Source organism: Hippopotamus amphibius, chromosome 9 (genome assembly GCF_030028045.1).
Source record: "Hippopotamus amphibius kiboko isolate mHipAmp2 chromosome 9, mHipAmp2.hap2, whole genome shotgun sequence".
Lineage (NCBI taxonomy): Eukaryota > Metazoa > Chordata > Mammalia > Artiodactyla > Hippopotamidae > Hippopotamus > Hippopotamus amphibius.
Window position 1 is genome coordinate 11353384 of NC_080194.1, and position 27008 is coordinate 11380391.

General features: G+C 42.1%; 1 protein-coding gene and 1 long non-coding RNA gene across 2 annotated transcripts in view; one reads left to right on the top strand and one right to left on the bottom strand.

The window, feature by feature from the left end:
* Positions 1 to 1135, top strand: part of SLC1A2 (solute carrier family 1 member 2) — a 140796-nt gene extending 139661 nt beyond the window's left edge. The window contains exon 11 of the mRNA XM_057749319.1: positions 980 to 1135. Within this exon, the coding sequence (XP_057605302.1) occupies positions 980 to 1051 (72 nt within the window). The 3' untranslated portion in view covers positions 1052 to 1135. The remainder of the gene's footprint in view (positions 1 to 979) is intronic.
* On the bottom strand, positions 779 to 25510 carry LOC130860729 (uncharacterized). Its single transcript, XR_009055521.1, has 3 exons — positions 25415 to 25510; positions 17053 to 17173; positions 779 to 1031 (listed from the first exon to the last, which is right to left on the bottom strand). It is a non-coding gene; the product is annotated as an uncharacterized LOC130860729 (long non-coding RNA).
* Positions 25511 to 27008: the final 1498 nt, after the last annotated feature.

The window sequence follows — 27008 nt, forward strand, 5'->3', positions numbered from 1 at the left end:
TTAAAAAACTGTGGGGGCCTCATGGGGACTGGAGGAATGAGTAGTTTTTATTTTCATTTGCTTTGTTCATGAAAAGCACTTGGTTTTCTGTTCCTGGCATGTTGTGTGTTCATAATGCATGTGTCTCACTTCCACTTGGGTAAGAAGCAGGTCAGATTTCTTTCAAACATTGCTACGTTTGTCATGTCTCCATACCCTAATGCTTCCATAAATCCAGTCTCTCCATTATGTGGAATATCAGTCGTGGGTTTAAGTGTGCACATGCCGTTGAGGACAGACAGATGGAAGGTAAGCTAGGAAAATGACTTAGACTTGGAGGGGAAAGCCTCCCATTCTGTGTAAAGGTTCAGTTCGCTTAGAGCCAGGGAAGCATAATATGGACAGGCTGGTGATTAGAGTTAATTAATAAATGTCTGCATTGAAATAATTTAAATATACTGATCTCAAGCTTTTAATTCCCTCATTGCCTTTTTAATTTCTAAACCCTGAATAGCTTATATAGTAGAGCCATACCATCATGATGTTAAAATTGGACACGCATAAAATCCACCTGGCCTCACTGTAACTGAACTTTTCACGTGCATGAGTAGAACTAGCTGCCTAGTTCTAGATTTTTTTTTTTCTCTGCGGTTGTCTGGAGTAGCACAAGGGCACTGTGATTTAAGGACTGTGTTGTTGTGTGGTGGGTAATCAGACACCCTCACAACCCTAAAAGCACAGTAAAAGTTATTTATCTCCCAACTTGCAATGTATCTCTAGTCCCTCAATACCCCTCAAGGCAAATATGTATTTTTTTGAATGTTCGCAAATCAATGTTGAAAACCAAGACCAGCTCAAAATCAATTTGGAAGCAATAAGGTTTAAAATTAATATTTAAGTCATGTAGTAGAACCTGGGTCTGGTGCTCCTCCACATAACTGCCCGGGTGGTTTTCTGGTTCGTGGCCCGTAAGCTGGATGTTGATGATAATTATTTTCAGGTAACTCTGGCAGCCAACGGAAAGTCAGCCGACTGCGGTGTTGAGGAAGAACCTTGGAAACGTGAAAAATAAGGATATGACTGTCAGCAAATTCTTGAATAAACTCCCCAGCGTATCTTATGGTAAAAGAGAATATAAACAAGCTTTCTTTAAAAAGAAAAAAAAAATACATCTATTTCTGTGTTTACTTAATCTGTTAGCTGAGGCTTAGAGGATCTGTTGTGAGTCAGTGATAGGCACGGTGCTGTGTCTTTGCCAAATAATGCTTCATAACCGTCTAATTTTCTCACTGTATTATTGTTTGAATGGATGCTGCTGGAGGAATCAGTTTGAGTTGAAGACACGTTCTTGCCAGCTTCCCTTTCCTCTCAAGATGCAGAACAGTGGATGCTCTTTTCCCAGGGGACACGACTAAAGCCGTGTAACACATTCCAGGGATTTGGATTAATGAGCAGACACTCAGTGTGTTACTCCTTCCAGTGTTCTCCATACCTCGCCTTGTAAGCACAAAAGATGCTGTTAGAAGCCTTTAGAAGTAAATCCTCTTAAATGTCTTGTAGCATTTGCCCTTGTGTTGATTAAAAGAAAGTACCCATCTTAGGGAACTCTGACAATTTCTCTTCTGTATACTCTTTAAGTTAAGTGGCTAAATGTTTCAAAGAGAGTCCTAGTGGGAGCCCTATCTTAAAGGTAGCCAATTATGGAACCCACTGAGTCTCTGCTCTACCCCATCTAGTCTATGGGAATAATTGATGAATTTCAAAGTAGGTTTCATGATTCGCTCTAAATTCGATAATGGATTAGGATGTAATTTACGTGTAACTGCCATATATATTGACAAAAGTAAGAGCGCAGTCAACATAAATTTTAACCAGTTTCAAAGATTCAAATTTGTTTGTGTTTGGTTTGCATCACCTGGCGTAGTGAAATCAAGTGAGATTATTTGATCTATGCTTCCATGTCTTTGTTTCGTCCATAAAATTCTTATTTGGGTTTCTACCCCCCCAAAAAAAATTCTTAGTCCCCAAATTATTTCAATCATATTCTCATCAAACTAGAAGGCTGAATCATTTTACTCTCCTCACAGATGGAGGACAGTTGTGTTGGCTGTGCCTCTTTTAATTCTAATCTCATGATAAAAACAAAAAACAAAACACTGTTAGTTATCTAATATATAGAAAGCTTTTTGTTCTATTATATCAAAGCACGTAAAACCAGCTGCAGGACATAGTTGGAAGCAGAGCTCATCTTTCTCGCCAGTCTTCTCTGTGGAAAGGAACAGAAAACAAACGTAGGTGCAAAATCCTATGCAAGTGACATTCCTATGGCAAAGTCAAGGCAGCCTTGAACCATGAAGTAAGAACAAAGGATGGGTTTACAGAACTTCACAGATGGAATCTTTTCAAGGCTATGGAAGTTTGGGGGATACATAATATAATTGGAGTAGCCTAGTCTGTGCCTTGCATGGAGTAGGCACCTCCAAGCTATATTTTTCAATGTCTGTACTATCATTTTCTATTGAATAACCCACAGTATTTTCCTAAGGTTGCTGGCTGTAGGATTTTGCCGAGGACTTGAACATGAATCTTTGAGAAATAAAGCACATTTGACCCTAAGGAGCATGTAGAACCTTGGTCCAATGTGGGAGTAAGGTGGTTATCTGTGGCCAGCAGATGGGTGCTGAGATATGCATGAACAGTCATAGGGTCCAGATTTTCTCAGGAGAGAGTGTTTATGGACATGACACGCCCTTTATTACCTACTCCTTGTGACTTTTCCAAGTCAGATGCCTTTGGAACACACAAGAGACATGACATTCTAGTAGTTTTGTCTGTTAAGCCCAGTTGTTTTGTTTCTTGGAGAAGAATCACTGTTGAGCAGTATTAAGTAGCTTTTTGCTTTTTTTTTAATGCATTGGTCTTCGTTTTCATTAGACAAATGGCTAAGAGGGTGGCCAAGGGCATGCTGAAATGTGGGAGTGGAAAATGCATCCTTTACAGCAGACATTGTGGGTCAAAGGGACAGGTCCTGGACTTAACTGTGAAACTGTTAAGGACTGTCTTTAAATGGTGCTCCCAAGAGCTTTTTTATGGTGAGGAGAAGGATCTAGGCAAGGCATCTAGGGGCTTGTGGTTTTGCTGTTTAAAGCCAGCCTAGCACTTGTTCATGCTGACAAGCTGCTCGAAGGAGTGGTCTCAGGATTGTCTTCCAAAGACTTTGCATAGAAGTCTTCCCTGTATACTCATCTTCAGCTTTTGCCTAGTTATCGAGTTGGCCTATAAATATATAAGGGGACAACGTGTCCAGAAGAAACTAGGCGCACAGCTTAACAAAGCAGGTTTTTCTGGTTTGAAACTGTATGCAATAAGTTTCATGAGAATATGCTTAGGAAATCAGTTTATCTGGAAGTTCAACAAATCAGTAAAAATAAGCAATTTCTCAGATTCAGGACTAGCCTGAAAAGCCAGGATGCATGTAGAGCTGACATGTGACTGTATCCTCTGCTTTTTTTAGGCCTTGTTCATTCTTCTCATGCAATGTTCATTGGGGTTTTCCTTGCCCAGCATTATGTGCCAGAAACAGAACAAGCAGATCCAAAATATACCTCTAAACAACCTTTTTCTAAACAGGATATTATTATCTGTCAGTTACATGCATAGATTTATTTTAATAGGTCCAACGCAAATATGAATGCTTATAACGGTCCATTAATGTTTGACCATGCGTAAATGTTATGCTTGTGTACAAACATAGCAGGCCAGATACATACACTGGATCCCTTAAGTTCTGTTAAGTCAGGTCTTTGGCAACACTGTTTTTTATGAACTTATTCACTATTTTTAGGAATCAGAATTGTTTCAGGAGAAAACCAACTAAGTAGACTTTTAGTCTCTCCTTTCTCATTTATGTCCTTTGGGATACCCAAGTGGAGTCATCATTACCTACTACAATTCAATGAATCACATCCTATCAGTGAAAAGAACGGCTTAGCTCTCAAGGCAAAGCTTTACCTTAGATCTTTGAGGATGTGCCTCCCATGCAAAGAGCATCAGAGAATCAAGGCAATCGTCTAAATCCCACAGGTCTTCAATATAAAACTTCAGATGATGTGTTCTGAACCAAGTAGCTATCAGATTTGATTCTTTACTTCCCATCAGGTGTGGAAACACAACCTACAGCCTCGTTGCCTGCAGAGGTTATCATGTTGCATAAAATATAAATATCATCAGATTGGATGTTCAGGAAAGTCTAAAGAAAGGTTGCCAAAATGCCTAGCTTCTGGATTTGAACTGGTGGAAGCTGAGAAAGTCTTAGGGGAAATTCAGTTTATGGGGAGATGTACTTCTGGTAGGTAAGGTCAGGAATCCCAATGATCGGTTGATTAGAGGGTCTCAGATCATTCCCACTCATGCACAGAGAAATATGTCATTTGCAAGTATATATCTAGTCAAGAAGCCCCTTTGGAGTTGGGTAACTCACGTACTGGATCCTCAGAAAAACCCCCAATCCTGCCATGTTTCTGCAAATACCACACTTTGCTTTGTTCCCAATAGCAAAAGTTATGGTATAATATTTCACTTTTGTCTGAATCAAGGGTTCTGTCTGTGCTGTATTTTCCATGCAAAAAATGTCAGAGAATGAGGGCAATCACCTAGATCACGCACTTTTTCATGATCTGAACCAAGTAGCTGTTAGAAATACAGAAGTGAATCCAGATAGGTACCCACACACTCAGAGAGAATTCTCCATAGTTCAGACTCTTGATAAACAAGCCTCAGCAGCTCCTGCCTGGTGTGATGACTAAATGCTTAGCAGTTACACCCACTGGAGGTGGCTCTTCCCATTTTGCTGCTCTTCAATGCTTGGGGCCATAGAGGTGCGTGGGTTGCTCGTTTGGCTTTGCTTATTCTCCAAATATATCTACTCCAAGCCAAGAAAAAAGACCAAATGGGATTTTTCAATGATTGTAATACTTGCTCTTTGAATGAGATACGACGGTCTAAGAGCCTAAAAAGGTTAAGTTTAAAAGCAAAAGGCCTGAAGGAATTCTGAAGTGAGAGTTTTATAAATCTGGTTGTCAGAGAAGATGAATGGTCTCAGTATCTGGTCATTTCTGGCTAAAGCTGAGAAGGAGCAGGTCACGCTATAGGCAGATTGGTCTCCTTAGATGGAGTGAGTTCAAAGCTGTTCAGATATCAGTTGCCTGTGATTTTTCTGAAAAGAAAACCCAATTTCCACTCTTCCTTTTCCTCTCTTCTTATTCTAGTGATCATTGTTGCTGCTTAAGAGACAGTTTAGTAAATGACCGTCCAAGGTAGTGCAAGGGTTGGTTTTAGAATAGATGACAGAGAATCTTAGTTGAGTACTATCGAATTTCATAGCACAGCACAGCTACTTCAGGGAATGACATACAGATGAGGAGAAATAATGCAGTTGGGTAGAGAAACATTTGACTTAGACTCTGCCAATTTTTATTCGTATAACTTACACAAGTCATTTTACACACAGGCCCCACTGAAGAAGAAAAAGGGAAGGGCTGGATTAAATGATTAAAACCCCCATGCAGCCCTAAGAAACCACCACATCATGACCCCTGCTTTAATTTCTTCTTTCATAAGAGGCTTACTGCTATAACACTTTACTTATTTATATTGTAAGTCCGAGGGCCCACAAAAATGAACAATCAATTTGGATTTTTCTCATCCCCTTTGGGGGAAATTAAATTCAAGCCTCTCTCTTCCTTTGAAGTTTTACAACAAGTTTGGAAGATGGCCGTGCTCAGCCACAGTTTGGTGTTCGGGGATACAAACAAACCTCCTTTTAGAAAACTGTCCTTTGCCTAAGGCACTGTCCTAATAGAAGTAGCAATTCAGCTCAGGGAAAAATGCTGCCAGAGTCGCCATGAGAGGCCATGACAAGTCTATGGCCTCCCTCAAGGTCTTGCATCATTCCTGCTGTGGCAACAGAGCCCACTCTGAGTACCCAAAGCACACAGTTTCCTCCAAACAGTCCTAATTGCCAACCCAGTATGGGAATTTGGGAGCTGTTGGCAAGTCAACTTGAACACTTATGAAATTTGGTGCAAGACTTACACAATAACAGCAACTGTCTGTAAATACCTTCCCTTTCCACCAACACTCACAGGGTGGGCCCAGGCCAAGTCCTTTCTCTGGAGAGGTATGCGGGGATATTTGATTGAATTCTTTTTCAAATTTTCCTCTTGCTTTTACTGTGGGCATCACATCACAGGTGGAGAAGGTCTATCTTACAAGAATGGACTTGTATTGGTGATCATTGCCTTCTTCAATGCCCAGAGTTTCTAGGCTGGATAAAATGCATGGTCTGTCTGCAAGGTGCACGTGACTGGCCATGGCCTTTGAACAACCTCTTGCATGTTCTGGTACCGCTGCAATGGGCCGCTGTTGACATCCTTGCTCTTTGTCCAAACTTCTGCTAAATACGGAATAGGTTTGGTATTATTGTGTCATGAGCACCTTTATCACCAGAGAAGACTTCAGCTCTGTAGATGCAGGGCAGAGAGATGTAAAACTAGTACTGAAAGGATCAAGTCAGTTTTTGTTTTTTTGTTTAAATTTTTAGTGCAGAAGACCTGACACTCGAGCATCAAGAAAAAGATTTCTTTACTGACCCATATGGGAACATATGGAAAAATAAGAGAAACCCTCAAGTTCTTATTTCATTCACTCTAAATAATATCCTGAGTAATTATAATCAGCTGTTTCCCCCCATGTCTAGCCTTGCCTCATCTTATCTCTGGTGAAGGCCTTCTGACTGTTATACAGGGCCCTTTTGTGCTGAGGATAAAACCTGCTACTGGAACAGATCCCTCTACCTTGAAGAGTCAGCACTTGACCTAGAGCCTGGGTAGCAACAGGTCTCCAGTTCCTCCGGAGACACCTCCCATCCCTGGGTGAGTGTTGGAACGTAACAGCTGACTGTGACCATTGCCATCATTCCCCGTGGAGATGGGGATGATGCAGTGGCAGACTCGCTCCTCCTGGGGCTCCGTTTCTTCTCCTGGCAACCATTCAGCCTGCCTGGAAACAGCCTGTTGCCTTTGGTAGGAGAGTAATGCACACACTAGCCAAGGACGTTAGGCCGGAGTATCTCTGAGGTTTCGCCCCCATGGAGCAAGTTCTCTGCCACGTGCAATCAGAACACTGGTACCCTGGTTGCTTACTTCTCCAGGAAAGTTATTCTCCTTACTAGGAACTCATCCTTTGGCATCCAGATCTTTCATCTTTCCATAAATGACCTTCCCTCCCTCCCTTCCTCCTTCCCCTGGGAAACCTCAGCATTGCATTTCCATGTTGCACAAGACAGATCAGGTTATCTGGTCGCTATAGAGATTTGTATATAAAAAACTACTTTTGTGAGGATTTTTGTATACTGTTTTTCTATTTGTTTTCTACAGCTTGAGGAGAGAGCTGGCAAACTGTGAATCTAATTTGATCTTGCTGCCAGCAGATATATTTTGGCTTCCTGGTAAAAATCTATGCTACCAGGGACAATATATTGCCCTCTGATCAGTATTCTACGCCCCCCAAAAAAATTCCTCCAGTTCAACCTTACGTTCTTTTTTAAACAAATCCCTGGGCTTCTTTGCTATTATTTATAAAGAGCATGAGAAGACATATTCAGAGTCCTGGATATTCTATGTTTAATATTGATTTAGCCTTTAATGATGTTATAGGTTTGTATCTATTCTTCATAAACCATAAAGAACTCAGCGTAGACTGAATTGATCTATTTAGTATCTGTAATTTTGCAGACAGATATTTTCTTATGGTATTTTCTATATAACCACATATGTAGAATTACAACTAATTAGAGCATAAGATATTTCTACAGCAATTTAGAGCGGTCAGTTGTTTCCTGAGCGATCAGCCACATTTGAAAAATTTAAGAACCCAGTACTTTGCGATGCAATGAACAAAATGACCATTAAGAACCAGGAGTCACTTAAATCCCTTAGCTGATTAGGATATGCATTTAAACAATGTCTTCTTAACTCGAGGAATGGTGCTGACTCCTTATTTTTGACACCAGGCCTTGTTTTTCCAGCTAAGATTTCTCATTTTGCTTTTCTCCAAGAAAATGAAAAATAAGGTGATAAGAGTGGGATCATTTCTGTGTCAGAATCTCCCATGCCTTCCTAATAATTTATGTGAAAATTGGCTTAGGAAAACTTCAAATAGCAGAGATTGAGGGTGAATGCAAGAAAGCAAATCAGGACAGATTTGTCACAGTTCATTCTTGCCAAGCAAATTAGTAGTAAATGTCACATTGTTATGCAAATTGAGCACATATTTTTAAGAAAAATATTAGTACCAGCTATGAAGCAATACTCTATCACTGGGGCTTAGAATCACATTGATATTGTTTAGAAGCAGCCCAGGTAGATTCTGTCCTCAGGTGAATAACAATCTATGTAAATGTCCTCAAAAGGCAAACCATTAACTACTGCAAAGACAAGGGAGGGTCTTCCTTCCGCCAAACACTCTTTCTGATATGGTTGTAGGGCTAGTATTTTTGCTATGATTTAGAAAAATAGTTACATAGACAGCGTAGTGGTGTGTATTTGAACCCGCTCCTCATTAAGCATTGATTAGATGTGCCCTCAACTGGCAATGATTGTATCTGTGATTTTCAAGTACAGGTAGCTGTTAAGCATGGAGTTCTTGTGTGTACACAGTAACACTTGGTTCATGCATGAAGAGCAGTGCCTATGCACTTTGTGTAGCTATAATGTAGGTATCTGTGTAATTTCAGTGAAATGGAATATAGGTGTATTGTAATTTAATTTAAATGTTAATTTTGGCTGTTCATCTAAGTGCCGTAGACATGTTGATTGATGTTTTGAAAACCCTTCTTTTCCTTCTTAGATAGCTAGTAGTGAATCATTTCTCCTCTTTCTTAAAGTGACTTGGGAATGTATATCAGTGAAGTACTTACCTATGAATCCTTTGTACCGATGATTGTTTGAAAGTCTGTGTGTGCCCAGTATCTTTGTAAATATGCAATTCAGGTCAAGGAAGGGTTGGTTGTGTGTCATGATTCTTAGTGAAAGGTCATCTGATGTCTATGTAGTGCCCCGGTAAATGCAACTGTAGAACTTTCGATTATCTAGGCTTAGGTAGATTTAGAATGAGAGCATTTATCTACAGCCCTCCTTCCCTTGTTAGATTGGGCTCAGAGAGATGAAAGGTCAGTGTGCTTCCAGGCTTGAGCATGTTAGCATCATATGTTAGGTAAAGGTCTGCCTCCTTGGTTGCCAAATACTGATCACGATGCTCATGACTTAAAGGTTCTGAAGAGCCCCATCCCCCTTGGTTTCTTGAGCCAGGGTACAGGAAAGACATTCACTGACTAACTGCCATGTAGGCAAAACCCCACAAAAGCACACTTCTGGTAGTAAATTGCACAGTTGTCTCTAGAAAGATAGAGCACGAGAAGCACAAGAGTGGTCAGTGGACAGCTTTGGGGTTGCAACAAACCAACAAACAAACACCACCTGGCGAAGCACAGATCCCACAGATGTGAAAGGAGTAGGACCTCTACCTAGTTAGGCTTTGTGTGCGTGTTTCAAGTGATTGAAGATGAGGTTAACTAACGCAATTATACACCTGCCTCCCAAAACACACATTCTGTCTAATTATCACTCAGTGGACTGCTGTGGGGTCTATAGTTCCTGTAACCTTTTTTTCCTCTGTAAGGACAGAGAAGAATGGCCACGTGCAGCTGGGAACACTGAGTGCCCCTCTCTTTTCTCAAGAGGAGTGAAGCTTAAGAGATCCTCTGAGGGCACAGAGCACATTAATTTTCAGTGTCTTCCCCAATGATTGGAGTGAAGGAATGTAAATGTGAACAGGCACTTTTTTTTTTCTTGAAAATGTGGCTTCTTCAATTCCTGTCAAATTCAGGATGGAAATCTTACTGAAAGAAAGCTAGCCTTTAGGCAGGATTCCCTTTGAAGATTCTTGTGTGTCCAGAATGAAAGGTAAGAATAATTGTTTCCCTCACATTCACAGTTCCCATTGGTCTAAAGTCACGTAACATAGAGTGTCTATAGCACATAGTGTTTAAAGACTAATGAATGGAAAAAGATAAAACTTCAACTAATTTGGGGGGGGGGGGTGTTTCTTATATGTGGTACTAGGAAATGCCTTGTTGGCAAAGCACACTTTGAGTAGTTGAAATATTTTGTTCCCACCTTTAGCTTTCTAAGTTTCTTACAAAGTGGACTGATTACTGTAACATTACATGTGTAAAATAACTGGATATTCTTTATATACTGGAAATAATCTGTAAATCCAATATTTCACTAAGTGTTTTAACTTTTATGTATATATCTCTCATCAATAAATGTGAATTCCAATTACTCTTGGTTGTTGCCTCTCCTTCAATTCCCCTTTTAAACTAGTGTTGGTTACATAGTAAGTGTCTCCAGTGCTCTTTTTGGAGAAATGTGTGGATTGAAACCTGCAGCATCTAAATGAATATTTTCTAGGAAGCCTAAATATATGGTGGAGTCACATCTTATGCTATAGAGTTATGAGTTGGATAAAAATGGTGTATAATCAAAATTATCCTTGTGAATCAGCCAGGATGTGTTATCCCTCAAATCTCAGGAGCTTAAAGCAACCAAGGTTGATTCCTCACTCATGGGGTATGTCCATCATAGTTTGACTGGGAGTCTCTGCTCCATGCAGTCCTCACTGAGGGAGTCTGAGAGAGACTTCCTCCTTGTGCTTCTGCACTTGCCAAATGCAGGAAAACGTGAAAGTGGCAAATCTTACACTGAGTCCTAAGGCTTCCCTGCAAATGCTGTATGCCTTACCTCTGCTCATTTATCAATGGCCAGAACAAGTCACATGGCTCTACCTAACTTCAAGGGGACAGGAAAGTGCAACCTTTCCAGGCACCCAGGAATAAAACTGGAAAGAGTTGATGTACAGCTCTAATGACTATTAGGCCATTAAAAAATTCCTTAAATCATTCATAAAGGATAGTATATAAGCATATAGTTTTTCAATAAGTCCAACACAACAAGTTTTCTCTAGTATTGGAAAAATCATTGCTATGGAAGCAAGTGACAAGCATTTAACAGTCATGCTGTAGAAATAAAATGCATTGTCTTCAAAAGTAGGATCACACCCAGCATAATGAGATTTTCATGCAGTGAAGGGTGTATATAGAGGAATGGAGCCCCACTGAGAGTGTGACAGGTTTTCTTTTCACACTCCAAGGCACCCATGTATTGAATAGAATGGCTTGGATTAGTTGACTTGTTCTCTCTCATTGTTTTTGGGGGAGGAGAAGAAGCCCATATTTGATTTTAAATAAATAAAATATATATGCGTGATATATCACAATTTCTTTCACCAATGTCAGCAATTTATTTCAATTGTTGGTGAAAATGGACACTTCCTTTGAAAAGACACTTATCCTTATTCCCTTGGAGTCAAGTGTATATCACATCCATATTCAAAACTTCATTAAAATCTTATTTACAGAAAATATGCTCACCAGTAAATTTCCGGGCTGCCATTTTGTTTTAGAGTGGCAAAGAGCCACAAATCAGAGTTAAGGTAAACTTAATACTTTAGTGTGGGTACAGTTTGATCATTACCAAGTACTCCTTCAAAAGAGGGCACAGCCCAAGAGAAACTTGACTTTGCTTGTTCAAGTAATATGATCCCCGTGTTATAATTTGTCACTCTTTCTTCTGGAACAGAGGTGCTTAATGCACCCACTGTCACTGTAAGGCCACTTATATTTTGTTTTTACTTACTGAAAGAAGAAGCAGAAGAAGAAAAAGGAGAAGGAGAAGAAGAAGAATGACTGTTATTTGGGGGTGGGGGGTGAGACTGGAAGGAGGAATTGTAGACGAGGAACCAGGAGGCAGGAGTTCTGATGTTTGCACAGTCATTAAAGAGTTGTGCAAATGTGGTTGAGTCCCTCTGCAATTTGGAGGTCATTTTGACATATGTAAAACTAGGGGTTTGAAGCAGATAATTTCTAAACTTTGGAACTCTGAAATTTGAATTCCATCAGCTGGGTAAATCACCATGACAGTTTTGTAGTTTTAATAGTTTTAATCTGGTGATTTTAACATAATATCTCATACATACAAAAGAATACATGTAACCTACATCTGTCATAATGCCACGTGATATAGAATCATATGAATCTAGTAGCCAGTGCAAAAACTAAAGCATCACCAGTTATTTCCCTTGACTTTTGTACTCCTTCCTTATCCCATTCAGCTGCTTTACTCCCCAGGGGAAATTGCTACTAGGAATTTTGTGCTAATCATTCTTCTGCTTCAAAAAATATTTTATCTCACACATGTGCAGGACTCCACAAGCTTTGCTTATTGCTGAGCTTTATAAAAAGGGTATTGTACCGCATGTAGTCTTTCCCAACATGTCTCTTCTCTACTTAATGTGTTTTCTCAGTTCATTCATGTTGTTACAAGTAGCTGCAGTGCATTCACGTTCACTCCTCTGTAATTATATAATACGTGAAATGTGCCACACTTTGGTCATTCGCGTCCCTGCCAGTGGACGTTTGCCTTATTTCCAGTTGTCTTCAGATGTCAACATAGTGCTGCTATGAGTGTTTTCATGTTTCCTGCGCATACAACCTAGGGAGGCTTTGACATATGTGCTCCTAGATACAATAAAAGAAATCATGTGTCTGTGTGTGTGCGTGTGTCTCTGTGCCTGTGTGTCTGTGTCTCTCTCTGTGGACATGGGTGTGTGTGTATATGACTGAAAAGCTCCTGTTCAAGTCTTCCACCTGTTTGTCCATGGCACCTTCAGTAGGCCCACTGGAGGACCACCACTGGAACCCCTGGTGAGCCAGACCCTGCTGGCTGGTTAATGGGGTCCATATCTCCAGCAGGAACACTGAGGCAGACAAAACCGGAGCATTTTTAAAAAGGGAATTTAAATTGAACCTGAAGCCTTCTTTCCTCAGGCTCACATGGTGTGGCCTTAGAGCACAGCTCCGATGGTAGCTGGAGAGGACCTGCCAAGTCTTTGACCTCTTCCTTGAGCAATAATGGTCTAGGTCCAGCAACTCCACCCAACATCGGCAGACTGTTTTCTCTGATGCAAACAGTAGTTTGATGGGAGTCGTTACAGGAAGTCACAAGAAATCTCTCCACCTACCCCAAGGACCATTAGTAGCCCTGTTAACGACACTTCTTTCCCCCACAATGGAAGATTGTAGAACCGTAAAGGGCAGTGTCTCTGTAAAGTGTAAGCTCTGTGGCTGCCACCTAGGCATGGAACCTTCTGGGCACCTCTCCTTCCAGGCACAGTGACATAAACAGGAAGCCAAGACTCTGTACTTCAAGAACCACAGGTGCTAGAAGGTTCAGGCACCTCCAAGGAAGCTTGCACGAGGTGCTCTCCCCGCTCGTCACCTCTCAGCTCAGACAGGAAGGCATGGGTGGAGGTGCCCACACATTTCACGTGGGCTCTGTCAGAACGGAAGACTGTGGAGTCCCTGGCAAGTCATACTTTCCTTCCTGGTAATTTTTTAAGTTCCATTAATTTGTCCTCCTACTGAAGCAGTGAGAGGCCATCTTTAATTCCCATGTCGTTGTAAGAAAAACGGAGCCACAGAGGCTGAAATTCAGGAGTGTCAGCTGCGTCCACACTGCTCGTCCAAAAACAGTGTAAAGAGAATAAAGCTGTCCAATATAAATACTGTTCTTACTCTCAAACATTTAAAAGCAATGACTTTAAATTCTTCTGAATTCCATAAAGCAGAAAAATAAAACGTTACTTCATTTCCCCATCACTCTTGATCCAGGTCAGATGAATATGCAAAACCCCATGATCTGTTTTCTTCTGTGATTTGGGGTGATCACATTGGAGCCTTCCAAATATTGCCTGGAAAAATCTAGAGGCCTCCAGTGAAGGAAAAAAAAAAAGACAAATATGGAACTGTTGTCGTCTGTGGTACACGCCTTTTGTTGCATGACCTGCTCTCCTGGAATTCTCCAACGGCTTCTGTCACTTCTCAGATGTTTTCCAGGCCTGGATAATGTACTGCTCACAGAGGGAGGGGCAATGGAATTTCCAAATTGCCTTCATCTGAGTGAAATTTCAGCTGGAATGTAGTCTCCCTTCTCCAGTTGCTTATCTTCCTGATCCCAAACTTTCCTCTCCTCTTGGTGAGGAAGACACATCATTCCAGACTATGAGACCAGAAAGGACCCCAGAAGGCAAAAATTTGAGGTTTAGCCATGCCTTTTGCAGATTAGGAAATTGGTACCACAAATTAAAATGAATTAGAGGTAATACAGTGGCAACCAAAGTTAAATCCTGGTTCTGTGCCTTTCCTAGCTATGAACCATTGGATGGTTTACGCAGCCTCACTTTCCTCATCTGTGAAATGGGGCTAATGCTGCCTGTGCTATCGGGGCTTTAATGGAGAACATCCATAGAGTAGCTAGCACAGCACTTGGCACACAGTGAGGGTCTGATCCATGGTCCCATCGCCGTCATCACTATTTTCATCCTTAGCATTAGCAGTCCCTATCTCTTAGTGACTAAGTTGGAGGAGGTACCAATTTGACCTCTTTATCAGCCATATCACATGGACTCCAGTCTATAACTCAGAGCTCAGCTGGCCTTCCAAAAATGTGAGCTTTGTTGCTGCGCCGTGTCCTCTCCTGACCCAGCCTGGGATCATCCCTTCTTTACTCCTAGAGAAGCTTGATGAACGTTATGAGCCCATACGGTCGGATGTTCCAGGTGCCCCTCTTACACTTTCTTCTGTTCCTTGCCAAAGCTCTGATTCTTGGCAGTGAGGGAAGGCACTGGATTTCTTCAGGGACAGGAAGGGAACCTCAGCCCGGCCAAAGTGGCCTCTCACTGGGGTGGGAGCCTGCGCTGGCTTTTCCAACAGGAAAAAAAAAAAAAAGGACATCCAGAAGTGAAGCAATCCTTTTCGTCACTGGAGAAGTCCCTCGAGGAGTCCTCCACTCACAGTGTTGCAAGCACTAGCGGGGACAAATGTCATGAGAAAGGCTGTTTCTGTGGACTGTGGCCAACCCAACGGGACCCTCAGAATTCCCTTGGCTGAGTCTATTCCCAGCAGTTTCCCTTCCCACCATCCTTTTCTTCTTTGCCCTGTCTTGTCTCATGACATTCACATTCTGCCTCAACAGCTTCCAGAACAGAACTTGGGAGGAACTTTTGGGAGCCTTTTGGTGTGGGGAACTCATTCATTGCTGTGCTAGAATCATCTCAAAATGGCGCCCCTCTACAGGTTTCAGCAGCTTCAGGGCACGGCCACAATCTTGGGAGCCTGACACTCATGACTAACAGTAGCTATTGTCATAGGTAGCATCCCTAGAAGCAGAACCTGAGGCAGGATTCAAGTTCACATGATGTTTTTGAGGGAGTACTTCTCAGGAAACCCTGTAAGAACATGAGGGTAGCAGGAGAGGGAAGGGAAAGAACTGAACAAGAAGGTAGCTTCAGGGAAAGTCTAACTTTGAGTTGTCTCCCCTTGAGGAAAGGAGACTTGTCTTTGGCACCCACATCAGCCAGTCATTGACTGTGGGCCACTTAGGGGAGGCAGGCAGAGCCTCCAGGGTAAGGCAGCTCCCATCTGCAGAGAGTCACCCTCTAGAGAAGGGGCAGCTGTGAGCTGTTAGTTGCCGACTCAGCAGTTATGGGGTGGGTGCACCAAGATGAGAAGGGCAGCTGGGTAGAGTACCTACAACAGCATCTTCATTCCACACGTGCCTGACACGTGGTAGGCTCTGGTATACCCTAGGTCTTTGAGTTCTCACAACAATTCAGTGAGGCAGGTGCTATCACCCTCCCTATTTTATGGGTAATGAAACTGAGACTCAGAAACATACAGACCTAAGAAGAAGTTGGCCTGGAGGTCTTTCTAGTTTCAAGCCTCCCATTATACTGGCTCCATTTTCCCAAACAACCCCGCAGAGTATATTGTCACATTATCCATTCTTCAATGGCGTTTGAACCTCTATGCCTAGTGCGATACTCCTCGATGTCTAATCTGTAAGCCCAATGATGCACGAGACTTCAGGCCATTCAGAGAGGATTGGTCATGCTTGTCATCCCATAAGGCCCTGCATCACCTACTTAACTGCTCCCTGGAATCATGAAACCCACGTTTGGTAAAGAGAAGGTCTCAAAGGAGCCCTCAAAGTTGTACCTGGAGCCCTAAGGTAGACCTATAATACCTGGCCCAGATTGTCAGAACGTAATCTCTTTCCTAAAGCGTTTGCTGAGTCAACAGGCCAATGAGTGTCATCTTGAGCGTCAACTTCTACTGTTGTTGTTGGTGTTATTCTTTTCTTTTTCCAGATCTTTATTGGAGTATAACTGCCTTGCACTGGTGTGCCAGTTTCCACTATACAACAAAGTGAATCAGCTGTATTTATACATACATCCCTGTATCCCCTCCCTCTCGATCAACTGAGAGTGAGGGGGATTCCCAGGTGCTATCTGTGCTCACTAGGATAGAATCCCATTTGATTATCAATGACTACAAAGGAAGAGACAAGAGGTTGTGATTTATGTTTGTCTCACATCTGCCATCCTTAACTGTAGCCGTCAGGATGAGTTGCACTGCAGGGACAGACAACACCCACGTCTTGGTGGCCTCAGCAAGATAAGTTCATTACTGGACCAACCATAGATCTCCCACAGGTCTGCAGAGGTCACCCTGCTCCTTGCAGTTACTCAGGATCCCTCCATGATAAATCAGCTACTATCTTGAACAGATGTGTTGCCATGACAGGAAGGAAAAGAGCTTTAGGAAGGTCCTCACGTGAACAGTTAAACATCACCTCAGCTCCCAACTCACTGGCCAGAACTAACATATGGTCCCACTCAGCTCCAAGGGAGAATGAAATGCAGTCCCACCACATTCTCAGAATGGAAGAGAACCAGAAGCATTCATTGAACAGCACCAACAAATTACTGCGGTCCACTTCTCTTGTCACCTAATGTTTGATGCACTCTGTGTTTCCAAATGCAAAATGTGCTCACCACTTCACCAAGGGAGACCACATCAAAGTCTCATCCAATTATGGCATCAAGTTCAAAGCCCAGGATCTTGGGGCGATGCATGGAAATTCCTACATGTCGTTCGGATGTGGCTCCTGTTGGCCTAGAAGTCAATAAATAAAAATAGCCAAGTTTTCTGCAGCTCCTAATCTCCCCTCCTCACACCCTCCAACATAGTCCCATAGTGAAATAGGCACAGTTTAGTCACCTTAAATACACCCATCTGGAAAGGGGACAAATGGAAGACTTACAAGTCACTGAACCATAGCATTTCAGAAATCCTGGTGGGTGGACATTAGAGGGCCCCCTAGACCAAGGATAAGGGAAATTTCTTGATTTTCCCCCCAATGACCCTGAATTCCACTTCCTAGTAAATCCTTCTTTCTCCATTATACTTCATTAATGCCCATGAAGAGAACATTCAGGAATAATCTCCCCTGTAGCAACATCCTCTACTTTCTGTTCATGGAAAATTAGGGTCCAGGGCTCTTTTTAAGTCTTGATTAATTACAGAGTTTTCTAGTTGAGGCCCACGGTCTCTGTGTCATCACAACTCATATTTTCTGCTGGCTTTCATCTGTTTGACTCTAATCAGCCTCATATACCACCAGCCACACCTACAGTCCTTCTAGAAACGTATCCCTTTCTTGTAATTGTGGGTACCTGAAGCCAATCGGTCTTAAGGCAGAAAGCCATGTCTTTGGATTTATTTTTCCTAGAGCCATTTTTTTAAATGAAAAGACTATGCTGGGTGCCTCATTAGTTCCTGCAGAGATTTTAGCAACAGATATGATGACCGTGCACTTAAATTGATTTTGTTCTGAGACTGAGCTGGCTTTTAGGGCATAAAGCATCTCTCTATTTTATCTCTGATTGTTTGGGGTTGAAAAGTAGTAACCTCTTCCAGTTCTATGAGTGTTTATGTTTCCAGCACCTCACCTTCCCTCTGGGCAGGTATGAAAGTATTTGACTTAGTGACTGTGCCATTCAACAGGGTCTCCGAGTGCCTCTGATGGCAGAGTCTGTCTGGGGCCTGGGCTGTGCATATAGCATATAGTGGGTAATAAACTTTTATTATTTGGGGCCACGGACAATTTGCAATTCTTTGTACTGCAAACTGGCTGCCTGATATATTAGGCAAATTCATCTCCTGCTCTGGGTTTCAGCTTAAATGTTTCCTCTCTGCGGCAGCCTCATTTGGAAACAAAATCAAACCTTTATGATTCAGTAACCATCTGAAGATGATATATGTTTAACGGTCCTGAAGAAAATGGAACTCAATTGCCAAATAAGGCTTCCAAAGGCAGGGTGGAGGAGAGGCAGCAAAGATAAAGGTAGTCTTGGCTGCTATAATGTAAGAGCTACTTTTCTAAGATTGAGGCTATAGAGTTTCAGAATCACAAAAAATTATTTTTTTCCTGCACCAATTTCAAATTAGAAATGAGATTTTTAAAAAACCAGCTATGTTATTGGAAACTAAAATGATGAATTGGTTGGTTAAAAATGACCCCACGCTAATGTTATACCTTTATTTCTGCCCTGATGGAATGAGTGTCTAGCTATCCTCTGAACTGATGGAAGTCAGGAGGAAAGTCTTTCCTCTTTCTCTAGCTGGATTCTTGCTGTGGGGAGTGCTCGTGCTGCCTAGTGGGGCATGTAGGGAATTTCTTAACATGTACTGAACCTGTATTAGGTGCCAGACACTGGTCTATGGACATCTTTATCTGTATCCTCATAACAACTCTATGGCATAGGTGCCTTCATTAACCCCATTTAACAGATGAAGAAACTGAAGCCCAAATATGTTAAGTAAGATGCCCTCAGACATAATGTCCACTAGGAGGAAAGGATATCCCTTTTCTATTCTTCTCCTGGATAGCTGGAGGCTGGAAGGCAGATTAATTTTGCAAGGATGCTGCCACCATAACTTCCATCACTGGCTCTTCCACTGGACATGGCTACCACATTCCGACAGTTGTGATTCTTTCTTCACATCTTGCTTGTCTGTGTGTCCTTTGCTCAAGATTCAAAGTCCAGGGAAGGAGGGTCCTTTTCTTCAAGCTTGTCTAGCTCAAGCTTAACTCATGCTTTTGTGTTTCTCACCCACTCTCTGTCCACGTGGTGCCTCAAGACATAGGCCTCCCCTGGGTTCTGCTGGACCTCTTCTCAGAGACCCTTGCTGTGCACACACTTTGGGTTAGAGCTTCCTACACCAGCTGAACCAGGAACCCCTCTACCATCTACTTTCTGTCTTCCAAAATCTGTTGAAATCTCTTTTTCTCCTTAAGTGACTGCTTCCATTTTTTTTGTACCGGTTGGTCTATACTTTTGATACATTTGTTATCATTTGAGTCACTCTTAAGAGGAAAAATACATAAATGACTATATTCAATCTGTTGACTTAAACTGAAAATCTGAGATGGAATAGTCATTGTCAGATAGGAGCAATGGTGCGTGTTGCATCTCTCCCTAACCAGCAGTGCCAGGTCAGTTTAGCTGCCCCTTTCTGTCCCTCGTTTATACACACCACTGTATACGAAGCCCTTCTATACAGTAAGTCCCCTACATATGAACCTTCAAGTTGCCAACTGTCAAAGATGCGAATGTGCCCCTCTGTGCCAGCTGTTGTACTGTACTACTGTACATTCCAAGGTACTGTATTGTAAGATTAAAAATGTTTATTCTTGTTTGCTTTTTATGTCTTATTTGTGTGAAAAGTATTATAAACCTATTACAGTACAGTAATATATAGTCAATTGTGTTAGCTGGGTACCTAGGCTAACTTTGTCGCACTTACAAACAAATTGGACTTAACGAACGTGCTCTTGGAAAGGAACACATTTGTATGTAGGGTATGTACTGTACACCATCACTCCTCTAGCTAGCTAGTTCCACTTTGACGTCTTGGTGACATTCTGCTAACTCTTTAGCAGCTGGCCTGGAGAATACATTCACGGCTTAATTCTAGGTTATGACTTGGATTGAAAATAACCAGACACCACATCCCCATTAAAATACCCTGGAAAAAAATCTCCAAAATGCAACCAGTGAATTAAGTGCCTCTTTTTTTGCCACATGAGATGTGTCTCTTGCTATGCTTCACCTGTGCATTTGTTCAACACATATGATTGAGTACCTACTATGTGCCAGGCATTCTTCTGGGTGCAGAGGACACTGAAGGGAATCTGAAGCTTGTTGTCAAGATTATAGACCCAGCTATGGGTTATTTGAAAGCCTTCCACAATTGTAAGAAAGCAATGGGGAGAGGACACCCAGGCACTGTGGACCTGATTTAACTTTCTTATCCCCAAACCATACAAGCTGGGGTGTGTGTGTGTGTGTGTGTGTGTGTGATGTGTGTGTATTTGATATGTGTGTGTATTTGTGTGTGTGCGTGAGATGTGTGTGTGTGTGATGTGTGGGTGAGATGTGTGTGTGTGGTTTCTCCCTGGAGTGGACAATGTGAGATATGCCTTTCCAAGGTTTGCTCTTCATCTGCTTTGAATTCCTGTCCCTCATCAGCTCTTCTCCATTATCACCATCCATCTCTGGTGTCCCCTCCCTTCCTCTGAGTACCCGCCACCTGTTCCCACAGAAATAATCATCTCTCTGCCCATTTCAGCTCTCCCTGCTTCCCTCAGCTTTCCCAGCCTTCCATGTTGGATGTCAATTACTTTTCTCCTCCTTCAAGTTACATTTGCCCTACAGAGGATGGTGGGCTCCGTCTCCATGTCCTCTGGATTCCTCAGGGGTGAGGCCTGGTCTCTGGGAACTGGAGGGGTAGGAGGAAAAATCTGGTGAGGGATTGCCACCCTGGGTGGTGGTTGGGTTTCCCCTGGATTACAAAAATTAAACATAGCTCGTCACCTCCAGGATTAATTTCTTTCAGAAAGCCCCTGTTCTGACATAAATAACAGATACCATTTTCTTCCACTTACCTTGACACCCTTCCTAGCAGAATCAAAATATGGTACTAGAGCATTCACACCCACCTGGCCATTGAGGTAATTTGTCAGACACCTTAGTCTCACTGGATAGTAAAGAATATCTTATCCAAATCATGCTTTCCTAAACTTGGAAAGCAGGAGGAAATCTCAGTTTACCCAGTCCCAGTGATATTATTTGACATTTAACTCATTTGTGTAAGTTGTTAATAAACTTAGAGGACACTTTTGGGAACAGAAAACATTTCCAGCAAAAAAAAAAAAACTTCTGAGAATAAAGAATTTTCCAGAAAAGATGTTTGGTTGTCTATTTACCTTTCTACAGTAACAGAGCAGACCATTAATTTTGTATTTTTAATGTTAAATTCTTTTTAAGGAATAAGAAAAGGCATCGAACAAGCCAATCCCTTCTTTGAGGAGCCCTAGATCCTTTTAGAAAATTCATTTAGCCAAAACAATAATTCCATACCAAAGTCAAGAGCCACAGTTTGGTATGGGATTGAACTTTTCCCCAAACGCCAAACAGACAAGTAATATGTGCTGCATTTAGAACCAACTAATAGGCATAAACTCTTTGAGTCACAGATGATGTTGAAACTCATTTACTAGCTGACCAGTGCTGATGCCAACATCTTTAGCAGCTGTAATGAAAAACATTCCTGTTAAAAAGATGGGTAGATTTGGAGACAAGCAGTATATGCAGGCATTAAAAGAACAGGCTCTGGCTCCAGGCTTCTCACATCTTGGCATCTTGGCTCTGCTGCTTACTAGACGAGTGACTATGTTTCCTGTGCCTTAGTTTTCCCATCTGTCAAATGAGGATAATAAAGTATGTGATCTCACATGCTTATTCTGAGTTTTATTTCAGTTCTCTTGCTTTAGCACACATTTATGTGATGCTCTGTGCCAGACACTGTTCCAAAACCTTCAAGATGTTAATTTTGTTTAGTTCTGATAACTCTATAAGGTATGTTCTATGACCTACTTAAAACTGGAGAGGTTAAATAACCTGAGTTAACACATAACCGCATTTAAATGTTTAAGATTAAATTAAAATTTTAATTGAAATAGAGTTGATTTACGTTATATTAGTTTCAGGTGTACGACAGTGATTTGATAGTTTTATAGGTTATACTCCATTTAAAGTTATAAAATATTGGCTTTGTTCCTTGTGCTGTACATTATATCCTTGTATCTTATTTATTTTATACCTAATAGTTTGCACTTCTTATTCGCCTTCCCTATCTTGCCCCTCCTCCAACGCTTCCTCCCACTGGTAACCGTTAGCTTGTTCTCTGTATCTGTGAGTCTGTTTCTGTTTTATCATGTTCATTCATTTGTTTTGTTTCTTTTATTAGAGTCTACATATAAATGAACGTATACAGTATTTTCCTCTGTCTGACTTACTTCCCTAGGCATAGTACCCTCCATGTTGTTGCAAATGGCAAAATTTCATTCTTTTTTATGGCTGAGTAGTACACACACACACACACACCCCACATCTTCTTTATCCATTCATCTGTTGCTGGGTACTTAGGTTGCTTCCATTACACCACATGTTTTAAACAGTGTGTCTGGTAGATAGTAAACACCCCGTCAATGCCAGCCATCATAGATAGATACCCTCCTCTACATCCCTCAGTCGTAGTAGATCCTCTGCTGCAATTGTCTGTGTCCTGCAGACAAGGATGTGTAGCCCAGCACACAGCACAGTGCACAACACATAGGAGGTATTCAGTATTATGATTAAATGGCAACTAATTAATAATTCCTTCTCCTTTAATGATCTTTGAATCCTTTTCAAAACACAAGATAGTGATTTAAAAGAAAATGTGGACCATCAGTTGTATCCTGACCCTTGGTCCCATCATCCAGGGGACCCAGTTCCACTCCTACTCCACACAAGCCTTTAGTGCACAAGACTCCCACCTTCACCCTCTTTTTTCTGGTTTTACTTTGTGTAGTCAAGGGCTGAAGTCAGGTGGCAGGATTCAGTTTCCACGTGGACCAGAGGGAATGTTCTGAAGTGTCCACTAGGGGGCACATTATCAACAGGCCAGAAAAGGCTAGCAAGATGGTTGAACTAACAGGGAAAATACTCAGTTTCTCCTTCTTTTTTTAAAAAAATTTTTTTCCAGCTATTTATTGGAATATAATTGCTTTACACTGTTGTGTCATTTTCTTCTGCACAGCAAAGTTAATCAACTTGTGTTTATACATATATCCCCATATGAAACTAGATGGGAGAATTCACATTGATCTCATCTTTTTTTTTTTTTCCTTTTGCCAGATGAACACACAGGAATTTTCTTACTTAGCTTTTACACAAACCTCTAAATTTTACCAAACAGGAGAGGGATTTAAAACATGGGATCAGGAAGTCTGCCTGCTGAGAGAGGTCCCAGCCTGGTGCTGATCTGAGGCAGAGCCCTGGGTGGGCCTGCTAGTGACTCTGTAGCCCCATCCAGACCTTTTGCTTCTGAAGGTGCTGGGCCCTGGAGCCCAGACAAAGCAGCTTCAGAGGGTGGAAGAGAAAAGAGGCCAAGTGTGGCCAATCCAACCTGCCCTGAGAGTACAGCCAGCAAACCTCATTGACAATGAGAGGAGAGATGCTGTCCTTCCTGAGACTTTTTTTTTAGAATCACTTACACCTATTCTGATTGCTATATCTGCTGTATGTTAAAGGTCCTTAATAAATAAGTACCAACTTTTTTTCTTTCAGAATAATTGTTCAAGTCTTGCTCTTCTTTGCCTTCTTCTAGCTCTATTTTCAACTCTTCTGACAGCTTTTCCTGACCTTTATTCATTTCTTAATGAGATTTAAAGAATCTTGGGTGGAGTAGAAAATGAGAAGCGCAGCTCTTCCTGAACTCCAGTAACCTCGCCTGAAGTCTGAATTGCCCTTAAGCCTTTAGTGCTGAAAACCTGTCTCTCCACTTCTGCATGGAAGAGTTCCCAAGGTGTGGGCTTAGGATCTCTGGAGCTCGGTCCCTGGAGTTTCAACCCGTCTCCTCTCTCTTCTCCTTATCTAGGAGCCACCCTTAAGCTTGGCTCTGGCAGGGCCTCTGTGTAGTAAGAGTTTGTCGATAATTAGCCTGGGTAATTCCACCCTTCCCTAGAAAACAGGAGGGGAAACTCCTTTCCTTTCTGATGGCTATTTGGCCATCTCAGGATGGGAGGTTCTTAGGGGTCCAATTCTTAGATGGATTTGGGATAGGCTCAAAAATTCTTGGAATACCTCTGACTTCCCCTGCATCATGATTCATATTCTATCTAGGTCCCTACTGTGGATTCACACAAAAAAAACATTGAAGATGTCAGGAAGGAGGGAGGAAACCTGTGTGCATCTACAATATGCCCTGCATTTTATACACATTATCTTATTTAATCTCCCAACAGTCTTTCTGGTGGTAATTACTATTCCCGTTTTACAGATGAGAAAACTGAGGCACAGAGCCATTCAATAACTTGTGAAGGTCATAAAGGGATTAAGTGGCAGGGGTTGGATTTGAACTCAGAGTCTCATTTTATTTTATTTTTATTTATTTATTTTTGGCCGCACCATGTGGTTTGCGGGATCTTATTTCCCCAACCAGGGATGGAACCCTCGCCCTCTGTAGTGAAAGTGTGGAGCCCTAACCACCGCACCACCAGGGATTTCCCAGTCTCATTTTAAAGAACACCATTTTCTAACTAAACTTTAGCTGCTTTTCTTGAGGTTTTTGCCATTCTTCTTGAAGGACTTAGGAAGGAGGAAGTGGTTTGGACTAGACTCCTGGAAAACAGCAGTCATCATATGATGAAGCAAGCAGTCTGGGAACCTGAGGGGGCGGTATTGAGGAGGCGGGTGATGGTGAGCCGTGATAGGCAAACTACTGGTGATGAAGACAGATGTCAACACAGGCAAGGGATGGGGCTGGACGCTGGGGTGCTGGTTATTGGGAAAGAAAGATGGCTCAGCCAGACTGCCTGCTCCCTTGACCTTTTCTCCCTGGCATCATGGCAAAAATCACATTCACCCATGACTTGCCCCTTCCCTTTCCAATAAAGACAGCTTCCATGAAGTTGTTTATGGTTTCCTAAATTAATTTTATCACCACTATGGCCTAAATGGTGAGTGCTTCTTCCCTTACTCATCACCAAACCTTTCCTGTGGTTTCTGAACACCTCCTTTGGCTCCACCAGGCACAGAGAGTGAGGGCGTGCTGACCTGGTTTGTAGCATTTGGAGACCATCTCTTAACTTTGACAAATTTAGTTTACCAAACTTCTGCCAATAGGCAATAAAACACATTAAGTCAGAGACTTTGGATGGAGCTGAGCTCCATTTCAGATCCCACCACCTTCTACTTGTATAGCTGGGGACCATAATTCACTTCTCAGTACCCGCCAGTGCCTCACCTGGTCAAATAAGATATGAATTCCCCTTCTAGGTTGTAGGGAAGACTCACAGATGTGTACATCCAGGTATCCTTAAATGCTCAGCAGATGATAACTTTTGAGGCTGTTACGAAGCTGGGTCTTCTGTTGTGTGTTGGAGATACAAAGCCAAGTTCTGCCCTGAAGAGACTGACTGCCTCATGAAAGAGACAGGCCCACAGGCAAATTAATGAAATGGCAGAGTAACACCTGCTTCAGTGACACATGGACAAGGTGAAGCGGTGTACTAAGGGGAAGAAAGAGCTCTGCCCGGGTGGAGGTAGGGTGAGACTGCTTCCTGGAGGTCATGATCAAAGCCTTGGGTGGGGCTCCAGCTCTGGTTAATCTGCAGCCACAGCTTGAATAGCCAAGATTTCATCAACCAGCTAACCTGCTTCCTGCACTGCTTGCTCTTCAGCCTTGATTTGAAATCAAAAGGCATTTCTGTTAAAATCTCTTGAGAGATTTAATTGAATCTCATCCCTCATGAGAGCCATGGATCCTGAAATATTCTGGCTCCGGGTACTCGAAGTTAATAGCCACACACATTTAAAAGCTGGTTTGGAAAACTGAAGGGGGCGTTGAAGAGAGAAATTAAGCAACCTAGAATATGTACGTGGGAGATGAATTAATATTCAGATAGGAATGAGTATTTTTGAGGGCCTGATATATGCCAGGCATCGCCATGTAGCAATACTTATTACCTCCTTTAATCCTCATAGCCACCCTGGGAAAGTTTTACTGTCCCTTTTTGACAGATGAGAAAACTAAGACTCAAAGTGTTTACACTGTGTGAGCAGGGTTGAACTGTTAAGTGGTAGAGTCAGTATTAAAACTCAGATTTGTCTGATTCCAGAGTTCTTTCTGCTCTCCCAGGCAATCTCCCAAACTATATTTACACAGGATCCTGCTCTTTCCTTTTCCAATAAATAGCATTTATGAAGTTGTTCATGGCTTTCTAAATGAATGCTATTGCCAACATAGCCAAAATGGTGTATTTTAAGCATAAACATGAGAATCTTTCAACACATCTGTCATAGATTGATTGTACTAATGGCCCTGGTCATTGGCCTCCTTGTAGCTACATTTTTTGCAATAGGACTTTGCAGCAACTCCCAATAAGAGGTAGAATCTACTTCCCAGCTTTCAAATCTAGGCTGCTCTTGTGCCTTGCTTTGGCCAATAGTATACGGTGTTAGGATAGAGGGCCAGTTTGGGGCCTCGGCCTCAAGAAGTGTTGTGAGCATCTCCTTTCACCTGGAACCCTGCCATGCCTTGACTAGGTGGTTGGAGGCACATGAGGGACATGTAGAAAGAGACTCCAATGGTCCCAGCCATTCCAGAAGCAGCCATTGTAGATCAGCCAACTTCTAGCTGAACTTTTTGTTAACCACAGCCACGTGCGGTCCAGTGATGCTCAGCTGAGCCCCAGCCAGATCCCAGAAGCACCCAGTCAATGCGTGGCCTTGTGAGAAATAACCAATGTTTGTTATTTTAAGCTACTATGTTTTGGAGTGGTTTTAAATGCATCAGTAGTTAACTGATATAACCGAAAAGTAATCTTCTTGATTAGCGG